The sequence below is a fragment of the Gracilinanus agilis genome, chromosome 1 (assembly GCF_016433145.1).
Source record: "Gracilinanus agilis isolate LMUSP501 chromosome 1, AgileGrace, whole genome shotgun sequence".
Lineage (NCBI taxonomy): Eukaryota > Metazoa > Chordata > Mammalia > Didelphimorphia > Didelphidae > Gracilinanus > Gracilinanus agilis.
Window position 1 is genome coordinate 352,415,015 of NC_058130.1, and position 16,127 is coordinate 352,431,141.

General features: G+C 34.4%; 1 protein-coding gene across 1 annotated transcript in view; it reads right to left on the reverse strand.

Annotated features, from left to right (window-relative positions):
• Positions 1-352: 352 nt before the first annotated feature.
• Positions 353-16,127, reverse strand: part of RNF180 (ring finger protein 180) — a 173,735-nt gene continuing 157,960 nt past the window's right edge. Inside the window, exons 6-7 of the mRNA XM_044663621.1 lie at positions 12,457-12,682; positions 353-555 (exon numbers count right to left, since the gene is read on the reverse strand). Coding sequence (XP_044519556.1) covers positions 422-555; positions 12,457-12,682 — 360 coding nt within the window. The 3' untranslated portion in view covers positions 353-421. The remainder of the gene's footprint in view (positions 556-12,456; positions 12,683-16,127) is intronic.

Here is a 16,127-nt window from a genome sequence, read left to right on the forward strand (position 1 = left end):
ATTCTTTCCCTTCCCTCCCTCCCCTCACCGTAGTCGACCTGCAATTCCACTGGGTTTTACATGTATCATTGATCAAGACCTATTTCCATATTATTGATAGCTGCATTGGGGTGGTCATTTAGAGTCTACATCCCCAATCATATCCCCATCAACCCAGTTGTTTTCCTTCTGTGTTTCTACTCCCAGTTCTTTTTCTGAATGTGGGTAGCATTCGTGTTCATAAGTCCCTCAGAATTGTTCTGGAGCATTGCATTGCTGCTAATAGAGAAGTCCATTATATTCGATTTGTACATTTCTTTCAAAAAAGAGGCTTAGTTAACATTGACCAAAAAAAGTGAGTTTTTACCATAACTCTTAATAAATAGGTAAATAATTCCAGGAAAAGTGATACTAAAATGTTACCAAGTTGTTCTGTATTGATTTACTTACCTCCGAAGAGATGGAATGCTTTTCTGCAGCTTGGTAGGGGCCATTTTGCTGAATTGGATTTCTGGAAGCTTTGCTTTATTTTCAAGTATTCCTTAGTAAAGAATGTTTTTGTAGCATTGTTCAGGTCTAAAACGGTAGCAAAAAGAAAGTTTCAAAGCACAAATTCTAGCAAAGTGCAGTGCTTATATAAATATTAAAGCAGAAGTATCTTGGTTATATGGTGTCATATCTTTTTCAAAGAGTGAAGATCATATTAAAATCAATCTTTTCTACTTATGCAAAGTTAGTTCTCTAAATTTCCTATCTGACCTGTCATTAATTCTACTATTGAGAGAAAGAACAACTTTTAGAATGACTTTCCCATAATTTATTCTGTTTCATTTCATTTATCAAATATATGTTGAGACCCCAGCATATGCAAAAAAACACAGAAGGACCTTGGAATCCTATTCAGGAGTTCATGGCATAATAGGGAAGGCTAAACACAAACATAGATAACAAATTATAAAACAAGTTACAAAACAACCTGTTAGAAACTATGTATCTAAGGAGTTAAAGAGGTATTAAAACAGTAAAGTGGCTGGGGATAAGGTTACTCAGGGAAAGTTTCTTGGAAGAAGTGAGTTCAGATCTCAGCCTTGAGGGAGATTGATTGAAAAAATTGAAGGAAATTCTTTGTCTTCCCCGACACACATTAATGGCATTAGTAAAAGCACAGAGCTAAAAGTAAGCCAAGCCAGGACGTGGAGGAGGGAATCAGTTTACACTAATTAGTATAAACCAATTTTAGTGGTTATGTTGTACAAAAAAAAAGAGTAAAGTTGAAAAGGGAGGAAGGTGGTAGTGCTGGTCAGACAACTGAGAAAGGGTTTAGATTGCTTTACTTCTGAGAGTCACATTAAAAAAATATTTACAAAAAATTAAAATGTGGTTAAAACTCACTTCATATTTTCCTGTTTCTATGTTTTCATTCTGGTGTGATGCTAATCTTCACAACATTAAAAAATGGAATAGATTTTCTAGTTTTAGCTTACAAAAAAAATCAACTAGTTGTCTTCCTCTTCTAAATGCTCTTTTAATGGCTTTCGATGGGCTTTCCTATAAGCCAATTAGTTTTTTGGCCTTCCTCTTTTCGAGAAGTTTGTACTCAGTGCTTAAATTTTTATATGTATATATACATATGTATAAAAATTCTAACCTTCCATCTTAGAACCAATATTGTGTATTGGTTCCAAGGCAGAAGAGTGGTAAGGGTAATGTAATAAGATTTAAGTGAGTTGATCAGAGTCATACATATAGGAAAAGCTTGAGGCCAGATCTGAACCCAAAGACCTCCTATCTCCAGGCCTGGCTCTATTAAGCCAGCTAGCCCTTTCTATATACTTTTTTACTTTGACAATATTGGGTGACTGTCAAATTTCTATCACCATTCTTAACCTCTCCTCTAAAATTTTCTAGCCTAGAACTCCTTATTTCTCAAATATATGTAGTTACTTTAAGAAATACATACCCCCAAATTCTACCCATTTTAAGAAATGACTCAAATGTCAATTTTCTCCAAAAGTCTCCTTTAATATCCAGGCTATTGGAAATGGTCTTTTGTCCTCTGAACTTACTGTACCTTAGTATTATGGTTATTTGCAGATAGGATGTGGCTTGGTTTCCCTATTATCTGTTAAATTGGCTTCCCTATTATCTGTTAAATTCCTTACAGGCAAAAACCAGGGAAGTCACTTTGTATCCATCATAGTATCTTATATAATCTTTCATATGCAGAAGATATTTAGAACAATTTGTTGAATATGACTAAATAAAATTGGTGGGGGGAGGTCATACACTAAGTGGAGAGCAATACAATGAAAAGAGCACTGCTGGCTGAGGCCCTTACTACAAATCCTAGTTCTGCTCCCTAGCACCTATATGACTTTGGGCAAATCATGTCAACTTCCTAGATGACACTTTTTCCATTAGTAGAATGAGAAAATTGGATTAGATGTAAAGTCCCTTCTGGCTTTCAAAAGGTATGATCCTATGAACTTAATTTCCATATTATACCTGGAGAACTAACTCTCTAACAGTCCTAAACAGAATATCCAGTTATTGAAACACAAAATAAGATGAACTTGGGAATGATCTGTAAAGTTAATTGTATTTTTATAGTTTTGCATTGCAGCACTATCAATTTAGGTCAAAAAGATAAATCTATCATGGCCAAAAAAAGGGGTGAGTGACTAATGCAGTTATCATTAAATACTCTATTAGGAATTTGATGAGGGGCCTCCCACTTAAAATTACTGCAAAGATTCTATGTTTAGTTTCTGGGCCAAACTCTGAAATTTGTCTGCAAATGACAAAGCACGGGGCTAATTTTTCAATGATTAAATATATCTTTTATTTGCTTAGTTTAAATCTAGTACTGCCCATGAATCCAAATCAATAAGTATTTATTAAACATCTACTACTGTGTCCAGGCACTGTGCTAAGTTTTGGGGTTACAGAGAAAGAAGATACAAAATAGTTCTTGTTCTCAAGAAGTTCACAAGTTTAACGGAGGAGATAATATAAAAACAACTGGTATGAATATGTATACAGGATAAACTGGAGAAATTTCAAAGGGAAAGATATGTAAGGGTAGTTAAAATTTGGATAATTCATTGGATCATAACTTTAACTCAGTGATCACCCTACTCCAACATCTTCATTATAAGGTGGAAACTGAAGCCTAGCAAAGTTAAATAACTTGCCCAAGCTAATAAGTATCAGAGGAATTGACTATTATCAATTTTTAAATGAGTATTTAAAGATAAAATATCACCACCTGTAATATTTCTAAATCTCTTGGTACCAAGGAATAAAATATACTTTTTAATTGTAAATTCTTACTAAAAATCATAAGACCAGGAAAGTTAGCTTATAGAATCTTAATTAAATCTACACAGTGAGATGAGGGCAAAACCAGGAGTTGCATGAAGACTTTCCTCTGAGTCTTTTAGTAATGTTCACTGTAGAATCCCATATGATTTGAAGGTCTGATTGGTCCAAATGATCAAGGTTATATCTGAAATTTAGAGCCTTGTATATGGTAGTAAAAAGCACTCTGGGCTAAAGAGTCTGCCTCTAACTTGGTTAAGAAATACTAGATTCACATCTTGATAAATCAACAAGAATTACACCAATCAATGGCCTAGAAGTTAGGGCCCTGTGTCTAATCCTGGTATTATTAAACTAGTCATGTAATCTGGGACAACTCCCTTAAACTCACTGTACTTCAGCTTCTGCATCTGTAAAAGGTTTGGAATAGGTAGTCTTTAAGGGGTTTTCTATGGCTATATTTCATGGTTTTTGTAATCTCTAAATTACTATATAAGTATAAACTACCATTACAGCAAGGACATACAGTTGTTCCTCCCTATATGGTGGTTCATTTATTGTGGCTTCACTGTATCCTGGGTTTTAAAAAAATACATACTTAATTCTGTATCACAGAGTTACACTTATCGTGACATATTATTGGCTAATGGAATAAAAGGCGACCAAACACAGCTCTGTGTTCTGTATCCTGGGTGCTGAATGGTTCAGTGATTATAGGTTAATAAGAGTGTGGAAAAGGTTTACAGGCAAATGGGAAGGATTTATAAAGCCTTAAATATATATATACATATATATATATATATACATATATATATATAAATAATAAAATACTACGCTGCTAATTTGTGGATTTTCACCTATCGCAGGGATCTCTGGAACGTAACTCTTGTGATAGGTGAGAGATCACTGTACTATGTGTACTTAATATTTATGAGGTACCATCTACTAGTGGCTTTGAGCTTTTATTATAATACAGTAAAAAGAAGACAGAAGGGTTTTTCTAGTTCAGGGCTAGCCTTAGTTCTAGATCTGGTTGAATTATTCTGTGACTAAACCTTTAGCCATATTTGATTCTAGATTCTAGAGTTTTACAGATTATTGTCCAAGATAGGTACTCAACCCACAGAATGCTGCTTCTTTTCTATGGCTTCATAAAAACTGCAGACTATAGGGCAAAGAGTCTATAATACTGTTTTTTTCAAAATCTCTTGCAAGATGTCTTAAATGTTTAAAGGTTTAGAAAAGTGAAAAACAGACAAACAAGTAAAGCATTTGAAGGTAAATGCAGGAGGCACACGTGAAATTTTAATGTGAACCTATTGTATTACAAGATGCTTGTGTGTGTGCTTTTTTTCCCTTTAGAGAAGGCTTCTTGACTTTTTAAGCATATTATTGGAATCTTACAAGATGGCAGTTCTCTCCTTCAGATAATAATGATCTAATTTTAAATAATGACAATGAAAATATTTAAGCAGTGCACTAGGAAACTGAATTTATACTACTGACATTGAAATGTTGCATATTTATATGAGAGTTTCTTAACTTCTTTTGTGTCATGGCCCCTTTGAAAGTCAAATGAAGTTCACAGAGCCCGTTTTCTCAGAAAAAATGTTTAAAAATAATTGAAGGAAATGCTAAATTTCATTTGGAAGTTGGTGAGAATAAAGATATGATTTTCTTTTAGAGGCAAGGAGATGGTGCAGAGGATAACATTCTGGGTTAAAGTCAGGAAGACTTAAGTTAAAATTTAGCACCAGAAACTTACTAGTTATGAGACCATAGGCAATTCACTTAACCTCTAATTGCCTCACTTAACTATAAAATGGTGATAATAGCATCTAATGCCCAAGATTTTCTGAGGATTAAATGAGATATTTATAAAGTGCTCAATAGTGTACTTGGCACATAATAAGCACTATATAAATGATATCTATACTATTACTAATGATAATCATTTTTATTAATAATAATGATAATATGGGGCAGCTGGGTAGCTTAGTGGATTGAGTCAGGCCTACAGACAGGAGATCCTAGGTTCAAATCCAGCCTCAGACACTTCCCAGCTGTGTGACCCTGGGCAAGTCATTTGACCCCCATTTGCCCACCCTTACCACTCTTCTGCCTTGGAGCCAATACACAGAAGTTAAGGGTTTTAAAAAAATGATGATAGTGATAACAATCATTATTATTATTAATATTATTCCAATCCAAGTTCATGGACCTCCTTTAATCTATTCACAAATCCTCAGTTAATTCCTGATAATACACTACAAAATTGTATTATGTCTAATAAATGTCTGGATGCTATTGTTTGTATAATAACCCCAATTTATATATATATATATTTAAAACTAGAAGCTTTAGGGGATCCCATATTTACTCACAAATCTGAAATGAAATGGTTACACATGAATAAAAGAGTCTGATTATGTTTCATGTGTTAATTCACTAATATTGACAACTATCACCATGACAATAGGATAGCAAATGGAATTTTTTCTTTTTAAGAAACAGAGGCTTCTGTCCTAGGTTCTTTCATATCATACTTTAGCTGTAGTTTGTCTTGAATGTTCTTCTTTCAATAAATACTTAACCTGGGGTATATGGAAAAATTTCGGGGCATCTCTAAACTTGGATGAAGAAAAATGTATTTTCACCAACTTCTACAACACACAAAAAAGTTAAGAATCTGTTTTATATAGGTTATTTCAGTGCTTAAAGCATAAATTCAATTTAATAGTGATTTAATTAGATGTTTAAATATTGGCAAATTTGTAAGTTAAAATTAGGTGAGCATTATGAAAAAGACAGAGAACTGCTTTCTTCTATGTTTCCAACCATCCGTGGCTCTATTCTAAATATAGAAAATATCTCAGCACATACCTCACAGGATTATTGTGAAGATTAAATGAGGTAATATTTATAAAAAGCACTTAGCTCAGTGCCCAACACATAGTAGGCACTAAATAAACATTTATTCACTTTATTTTCCCTCCCCTCATTTTTAACTTTTTCCTTTCTGATGATACAGATTTTATTTCCCCCCCTTCAAAAATTTTAATTGTTATTTTTCAGGAGATTTTTTTCCAACCTTCCTCTCCATAATATCAAGTAGCTACATTATTTTCTTCCACCAAAACCTTTTAAAGTCACAAGACAAAAGAGGCTCTTTATAAAATAAAAAATAGGCCTGATAAAATTATGATAATAAGGTGAGAACAAAGTAGTTCTTGCTAACTAATAGTGGACATGTCTTAGTTGGCAGAGTGGTTCTGATGGCAGCTTTAAATCTACAGTCTTTTATACACCATTTTTCTTTTATAGTGAATTTCTTCATTATGAACAACTTCGACACTTGGATGACAGGTCTTAGTTCACCAAAATCAAGTTCTATTGTATTTGAAATTTTTAATTAACATTTTTTGACACCCACGTCAATACTCTCATTAGAGGTGAACTTTCCATGGTGACCCAGAGCACTTCCGATCACTGTGAGAAAATTCTGATCAAAACAAGAGATAAGGTTTCCCCTGCTGTCAGCCTATTCCCACTGACATCAGCTGGTATTTTTCAAGCAGTCAGAAGAGAAGTTAGAACTCGAAGCGATGTAACAAGATCTATTCATTTTTTCCCTCTGACCTGCTATCTTTTATGTTGTATAATACATAATGTTTCATTTACCAGAGGTGGAATTTGTAAAACCCAATCCGGCCAAGCAAGAAACATGTAATTTTTCCATAAACCTCACAAACAGGTGATTTCTTGGAGAGAATTTGACAATGTCTTTTAAAACACATGTGGGTATGACCTTGCACACAGACATGGTGCTCTATTTCAATGAGCACTGTGAATGCTCTTTTATAAGTAGTACTCAGTTCAAGGAGATTATGCTACAATAGAGGGCCTTTGCAAAAAACATATAACAGAATACAGCTTACTCTATAAATCTGGGAAATCAAGGCCTCCATCAATCAGTAGTATTGGTATACAATAAGAAAAATTATGACAAACAAGCCTTTCACAGCTGATACTAAATTTGGTGGACATCAGTTTTTAATGCCACATTTAGTTTTAGTTCTATATAATGATGTTTGCTCTAAATAATGATCTTCATATCTCTTATATTTTTTTGGTCCAACTCCTTTCCTTTAATACAGTGATGGGCAAACTTTTTAAAGAGGGGGCCAAAGGAAAGGAAATGCTCATCTGTCAGTCTGTTTCTGAGGCAACTCTTTTGAAGTTTCATTGTATTGTATTCATCATATTAGGAATAATGTCATGAGGCCAGATAGAACATTTCAGGGGGCCACATCTGGCCCATAGGCTGTAGTTTGCCCATCACTGCCTTAATATATTTGGGGTGTGGACAATGACATGGAAAAATCTGCAAAGACATCCTTTACAGATGATGTGCTTGTAATTGTATTACAAATAACTTCATTCATTTGCTAACCACTGATTAATGGCTATCATGTACTAAGCACAGAGAAGGTAATGGATCCAGTATCTTATATTTTTAATCAATTCTAAGATAGTTCTAATTGGTGAATTTATTATTTTTACTCCTATATGAATGAACAACAACTCAAATTACTCTGAGGAGTAAAACTTGAAAAAAGATATCTAATGGGATTTATTCCTTCTTGGGATTTATTTTTTATTATCAGCTTTTGTTGCAAAATTGTGTCATATTATCTCTGTATACATAGTTAAGCATAAAACAGAGAGAATACTGCTCAGCCTATCTCACAAGTATGTGGAGATGATTTATTGTGATGGCAGGGATATTTTCTTAGGCATCATCTATGCTGGTCCTTTACAAAATGTTACTAATGTCACATGTATTTTTAAATATTTGAAGTTTAAAAAAACGAAAGGGTACCTGTTGTGGATACTTTTAAATTTTATTATGCAGAAGCTCTAGAAAAATATTGGTATTTTCCAAGCAATTTTATTTCCACAGAAATGATACAAAAGAAGTTGAATAAATATGCAGACTTCCAACACTATTCTTATATTTAGTAGATTATCTGTGATCTCAAATACATTTGATCCTAAACCTTATCATAACTATCATTAACTTGTCATTATAATATCATTGGTATTGTATATTTGTGTGGGAAAGGGATACTATAGAGTCAGTGACTGGAATATCTGATTAAGAATTAGGAAGACCTGGGTTCAAATCCTATCTCAAGCCCTAAATAGCTGTGAGAGATTAGCTGTGTGGTTCTAGTTGTGTGATCTTAGATAAGTCACTTAAATAGCTTCTTCATTAGTAAGGTGAACTGATGGGATTTGATGGTATCTAAAGTCCCTTTTATCTCTAACTTTATGGGGATCTTTTATGCCAGTGGTGTTGAACTCAAGTAGAAATAGATCCTTAGGGCACTATATTGATTGAGAAAGTCACAAATTAGATTGTGCCATATTTTTATTTATTTTATTAACTATTTCCCAATTACATTTTAATTTGGTTCCAACTGGGTCGGGAATTTGACACTTCTGCTCTACTAGACTTTAAAATACCTGAGGAAAAACATTGTATCTTATTCTTTGATTTCCCAACAATACCTAGCATATAGTAGGTACTCAAAAATTTTTACTTAAATTGAATTTGTCCAAATCTAGTTTCTTCTTTGTGTATATTATATTTACTAAGTAGGACTTGAATTAGTGAAGATACATCCAACAGGAAGTCTAATAGAACTGAACTGACAGCAGCCTTGTTTTAAAAATCTTTAGTGCCAGTTAATACTGGTAGGTCAAAGTGGTAACTGGAACTCTCTCAATTTATAAATGTATAGCTATTGATAGAATATGATATCTTTGTAAAAAGAGTTATTTGTGGGTCTATATTTAAAAATTATATATCCCTTTGAGTTAAAAAGCAACAATGAAAAAATAAGTAAATTTATCCAGTCTAACTCATTTATTTCATTCAAGATGTGTGCATGACAGAGTTCAGTGTTTCTTTTCTCTTGGGTAGCAGGAGTGTTTGCAATTACTTTGGATTCTCAGCAGACTAGAAAGATTCTGAATAGATTGTGGGGCTGGAATACTCTTGGGTATGAACATGTCTTTTTTGATTTCGTGGCTTTTCATGCACTAAATACTCTATTTTGTAACCTTGGTGAACGGGCACTCTTTACTTTAAAAAAAAATCAATCAATCAATCAACATCTATTAAGTATCTACTAAGTGCCAGAAAATGTGCCAGGTGCTGGACATTCAAAAATAAAGAAAGAAATGATCTCTCCAGGTAAGGAGTTTAAATGTTCATGGAGGAATATAATCATATACACAAGTAAATGCAGAAGAAATAGTAATAAAAATACAAATAAAAACAAATACTTAAATTCCCTCAAAGTATTTTGAGAAGGAAGGGCACTAGCAGGTGGGGAAAGGGATCAGGAATGGTGCTTAAACCTGAGAGTATTCCTAGGAAACAAAATGAGGACATTCATTTTAGAATAGGGGATAAGCAGTACAAAAGCACAGGGATGAGAAAGAGTGCTATACCTAAAGAACATACTGAAGAAGGTCAGTTTGGTTGTGCTGCAGAGTTTGGATGAAAAGGCTGGGAAGAGAAACTGGGGCAAAGAGAAGGGCTTTAAGAACTATATATAAGAGCTGATATTTGATTCTAGAGGCAATAACTGGTGGTGATATGGTCAGATCTATATTTAAGGAAAATCACTTTGGTGGCTATCTGGAGAAATGTATTAAAGTGGGGGTAGAGCTCAAGTCAGAGAAACTAAGTAGGAAGCTATGGAAATAACCTAGGAGAGAGAGTATGTAGACATGAACTAAGGTGATAACTGTGTAAGTAGAGAGGAAGGTTGGAATGCTAGAGATGCTATGTAGATAGAAATTTTAAGTTATTGCAACTGGTTGGATATGTGGGGTTAAGGAGAGTGAGGAGTCCAAGATAATATGAATGTTATGAACTTGGAAAAATACAATGATGGTGTTTGCAACATAAATATGAAAATCTGGAAGAGGGGTGGGTTTTGGAGGGAAAGAAAGTGTTTTGTTTTGGATGTTGAGTGTGAGATACCTCTGGAACATGCAATCTGAAATGGTTAATAGGCAATTGGTGGCAATGAACTATGGCTCAGGAAAAATTAGGTCTGAATCAATAGATATGAGTCATTTTTATAGAATTCCCATGCTCAGGAGCTTTCATGGAAGAGACTATAGAGAGAAAATAAAAGTAGGCTCAGAGCAGAAACTTGGGGGATATTCCCAGGTAGGAGGCATCAGACGGATGAACAGCAGAGACTAAGGAATGCTTAGATAGGTAGAAAAACAAGGAAAGAATATTTTTACCAAAATTCAGACTATGAAAGAGAGTAATGGCAATAGTGTTATATGCAGCAGAGTGATCAAGAAGAATGACTTCTGACAAAAGACTATCACATTTGGCAATTAAGAGCTCCTTGGAAACTTTGCAAGGAACCATTTCAGTTGCATGATGAGGCCAAACATCATACTGCAAAAAGCCAAAGAGAGATGGGAGGAGAGGAAATGAGGGCATTAAATGTCGGCAGCAGGCAGCAGGGAAGGTGGAACAGAGAACTAGAATGAAAGCTTGAGGCAATAAGATTTAGTGAAGGTTTGATTTTTTTTCCTTTTTGGGTTGGAGGATGGACACCTGAGCAAGTCTAAAGGCAGGAGAGAAGGGAGAAGGAGGGAGAGAGAGAAAAAAAAAGAGAGACAGAGACAGAGAGAAAATTGAGGATTCAATTAGCTAGAGATGTTGGGAAAAGTTGTGATCAAGGACACATACAAAGAATAGAGAGAACTTTAGAGATCATGGATTACAAGCCCTTAATTAAGCAGAAAAGGGAGGCCTAGGGAGGTTAAAAGCTTCTTCAAAGCCTAAGAATTAGAAAAGAATTAGGGTTTACATTCAGGTCCCTTGACTATAAATCAATTATTTGCTTTTACTCTGTTTAGGATTCTCTATATTATTCAATGTTTCATTAGATTAGAATGTCTACAAAACTTTACTGTTAGACATGTTAAGCCATAAACTGTTAAATTAGATCTTATTTAATGTCATGCTTGCTATGAATCTCTTAACAATTAATATTAAGTATATATTTGAGAAGAAGGAAGGAAAGCTTCAGCCCATTTGAGGAAACTGGGACAAAGAGGGTTAAGTGATTTGCCCAGGATCATACAGCTTTGTCTGAAGCCAAATTTGGACCAAGGAGGATATTTTGTTTTAAACTAGAAAACCGATTTATAAAATCCATAAACTGAAATGTTTATCAGAGCTGCTTACTGGACATAACTTAGATATATTATAGAAATGATAAAGTGCAATGGAAATTCTACTCAGTTTTAGGACACCTACCTTGGGCATGCACTGCCATGCCTGGTGAGAGCCTAGTACATATAGCTGTCCTAGAGACCTGGTTCAGCTTCCCCACCATATCTCCCTGTAGCTGTTGATGCAGCACCTTCTAAGCAGGATAAGCAGAACTCAGGGAAGAGCTAAACCATTTATCTTTGACATTCCTACAATGGGGCCATCTTGATCTGATTGGTGAGAACCATCATATCTCCCTTAGTCCTAGTTTCTAAAAATGCTTCATCCCAGACTGTATCTGTTTGCTACTATTCTTTGCTGCTAAATCATGTCTTCAGAGACTATGGTCCCCCTTCCCATTTCTAACTTTCACTTTGGGAAGAGTAATCAAATTGACATTATCTTTGTTTCTAGGAAGAAAAGGGGCTCTATATTTATTTTTGTTTGTTATTAAATGGAAGTAAAAGGAATTAGATTAAATTTTGGTTTAAAAAACAGTCTCTAGAAAAATGAGTAAGTAGTCTGCATAATAAACAAAGCAACTCAGAATAAGGGAAACTATCTTAAAATTAAGAAATATTTTGTACAAATAAACAATTCATTTATAATAATGAGAGAATATAAGCAGGGTTTTTAATAACCATGTGAATTTCAGTTTGCAAATGAGAAATGAATGGTTTAAAATTTTATTAGTACTTATGTAAAACTCTAAACAGTATATATTACTTTCAAGAATTTTACTTTTACAATTTACAAAATAGTTTTAGAGTTGTGTTTATATGTGATCATGTATATCAGAAAACTCTTTATATCTTTAAATAAAAGACAAAAATTACCTGTCTGGAAAAAGACTCTAGAAATGATTGTTCGACACAATGGACAGGGTGTGCTTGTTGGGTTGTCTTTGGCCAGGGTCCGGAGGCAAGGTTCACAGAAGATGTGGTGGCAAGGATAGCACATGTATGGGTTGAAATAAACATCCAGACACACAGCACAGATGTAGCTTTCCTTTTCTTCTGTACATTCATTGTCGTCATCTGTACTCACATCATTATTCAAAGTCTATGAAACAAAAGCAGAGAATTTGCCAAGCTCTTCAGATAACCATAAAAGAAGTTAAGAACCACTATGGAAAATGGAGATTTTAAAAAATATTAATGCATAGCCTCTGTGATTCATGTAGATCTGCAATATTTCCTTTTTTTTTTTTTTAAGAACTCATACCTTCTGTCTTAGAATCAATTCTAAGACAGAAGAGCAGCAAGGGCTAGGCAATTGGGGTTAAGTGACTTGCCTGGGGTCATATAGCTAGGAAGTGTCTGAGGCCAGACTTGAAACCAGCTCTACTGTGTGACCCCAGCTTGCAATATTTCTTTTTTTTTTTTTTAAACCCTTAACTTCTGTGTAATGGCTCATAGGTGGAAGAGTGGTAAGGGTGGGCAATGGGGGTCAAATGACTTGCCCAGGGTCACACAGCTGGGAAGTGTCTGGGGCCAGATTTGAACCTAGGACCTCCCGTCTCTAGGCCCAACTCTCAATCCACTGAGCTACCCAGCTGCCCCCCAGCTTGCAGTATTTCAAAAAAGTAGAAATATTTTTTTCAGAAAAGAGGATAAAAGTGAAATAGTACTTGGAACTCAGGTATCTAAACAAAAAACATATGGGCAGAATGAAAATGTGCACGAACACAACTGAAGCCAAAGAGATGCATGTTCATATAAATGCATACATGTTTTACCTAAAATACAGACATTTTGTTCAATAAATCTTAGCATAACATGAAAACTTTTGAAATATAAGGCTGAATCCTATTGAGATTAGCTGACTGTCACAAAGGTATGTTGGCACAAACTTTGTTTTTCATCTCTATGACATTTAAAATATACCAGTTTGTGGAATAGCCCCTATCTATATTTGTTTCTTACCCCTCTTGACTGGACTCTAATCTCTGGGAGGGGTAGGGTACTGAGCATTAGTGAAACTTTATGTCTCAGTGCCTAACATTAGCTGTTTAATAGCTTTAAGGAAATTAATTAAATTAGAAGTTTGGACACCCAAATAAGATCACACCTCTTGCCTGAAAAGTACTTCTGTTTTATAGCTGCGTATCCAGAAGGGGACTGAAAGAATACAAGATGGTGGCAGCAAAGACCCCATGGTTTTTTGGTCTGGAAGCTATGCTGTTGGTATTTCATCAGATGTGAGAAGCTATGACCTTTTTGAGCCTTTCCCCCAGGCTCAGCAGCTTATTATGTTGAGAGTGTTTCAGCAATGACAGGCATTTTTGCCCAAGCCTGGTAAAGCACACAATTCAGGAGAGGCTACTAGAAAACTGTTCTTTTTCTCTAGATTGATATAGAGGAGACAAATATAAATGAATTGAGAACAATCTAAAAATTTAGTATGTTTTGGTCATAATGACTGTGTATTTATTTGAAATGCAAAAAAAAGATATGAACTGTAATAATGTGCTTCAAGATAGAGACAAAAAAATCAGTATACTCTCATGGATCTTGTATCAAATTTTAATTATTTAGCAGCAGATTAATTCAGTTTATGAATTATCCAGGGTCTTTCCTCCTTTGTTTTTTTCTTGTTTCCTACTTATTGTTTTTTTCCTTTTTATCAATAGCTGAATTTCTAAAGGGTATCAGTGTTAAGAAGCAAAAAGAGAACCATAAATTGTACTGCTTATTAAATCATGGGCTGAGAAGTAGGATTTTTTTTTATGTGTGTCAATTACTATCCAGGATATCCAAATGGTCCATTAGGCTCAAAAATCAATAAATAACTCATATACTTTTCAGAGAACATTAATAGACATGTGAGGGCCTACATGGAAGATCATTTGTTGAATTCAGAGTTTTGGAAGGAACTTCAAAAATTATTTTTTACATAGCTCCATACTTGGGCAAAAGTACAATTTAAAACATCTACAAATGACAACTCTATTCAAAATGAATCTGGAACATTTGGATTTCTGAAATGTTCATAAGGCATTAGGTATCAGGCTGGTCAACATAAATATTCTGTGAATGAGATCTCTCAAAATATCTTGGCCATAAAAGACCTTTTCAGCAAAAAATTTTTTAAATGTGACAGAATGGAAGTTACATTAGTCAGCAGTCTGAGGCACAAACTAAGGGCAAAATATATACTTCAAGGCAGAAAAAGAGATGGAAATCTAAATCTTGCTAGTTCCGAGAGATAAATGCCAGAGGAAACAGACCAGCATTGTAAAGATCTGGTAATTTAGTTTGCCTAAACTAGAAATACTTAATAGAGATTATCATAATTAATAATTATGTTGTTTCAGATAATTTGGCTAGCCTAAACTATAAGTCTTTAATTTATCACAACAATGATAAGGATGACTGGATAATATATTGGGGGTCAAGATTGTGGACTTTTTCCTTGACTTTCAGAACAAACAAGTTTATACACCCAAGCAAATCTTGATAGAAGCTCAGTTTCAATTTTCCTTTTTGACTACATGGGAATATTGGTGTATATTCAGCAGAAAAAAAAACAATCAGAGGCTAGTTTCTGTTTAACAACAGTTGCATTAGTAAAAAATCCAAATATTTGTATGTCTGCCAATGTTATTTCCTATCTGACAAGATAACTTTATATCTATCTATATTCCTTATTTCTTCAGTAAGCATTTATGAATCATCTAGTATTCGTCAGGGGTTATGCAAAGCACTGGGGATACAAAGACAAAAATGACAATTCCTGCTTTCTAGAAGTTTATATTCTAATACAGGGAAATAATATGTACATAGGTAAACGTAAGATACAAGTTATCAAAGATCACATGAAATAATACAAAAAGGGGGCAATTGGGTTGACTCAGTGGATTGAGAGCCAGGCCTAGAGATGGGAGTTCCTAGGTTCAAATCTGGCCTCAGACACTTCCTAGCTGTGTGACCCTGGGCAAGTCTCTTGACCCCCATTGCCTACCCTTACCACTCTTCTGCCTTGGAACCAATACCTATTGATTCTAAGACAGAAGGTAAGGGCTAAAAAAAATAAAGAAAGAATATTAAAAGTCACCGATAAGAGAAGTATAAAATAAAATAACTGAGATACAACTCCCACTTATTAGAATGACAAAGATGACAAAAAAGGAAAATGGCAAGTATTGGAAAGATTATAAGAGGATGGGGAAAATAATGAATATACTGTTAGTTAATTAGTTCAGACATTCTAGAAAGCATTTTGGAATGATACCTTCAAAGTCACTAAATTGTGCATTCTTTTTGACCTAACAATATCATCTTCCTTACAACTTGGATTCTTAGAGAGCTGTCTAGAATACTAAGAGTGACTTGCATAGGGTTATCTAGCTAGTAATCTGGAACTTCCTGAATTTGTCTTCCTGATTTCAAACCCACTTTCTATCTACTACACCATAATGCCATTCATGTTATAAAGGAAGGTGTTGACCTGCACTGGGAGGGACCTATGAAATCACAGATCCAAACTTAACTTTAACAGAATTCCT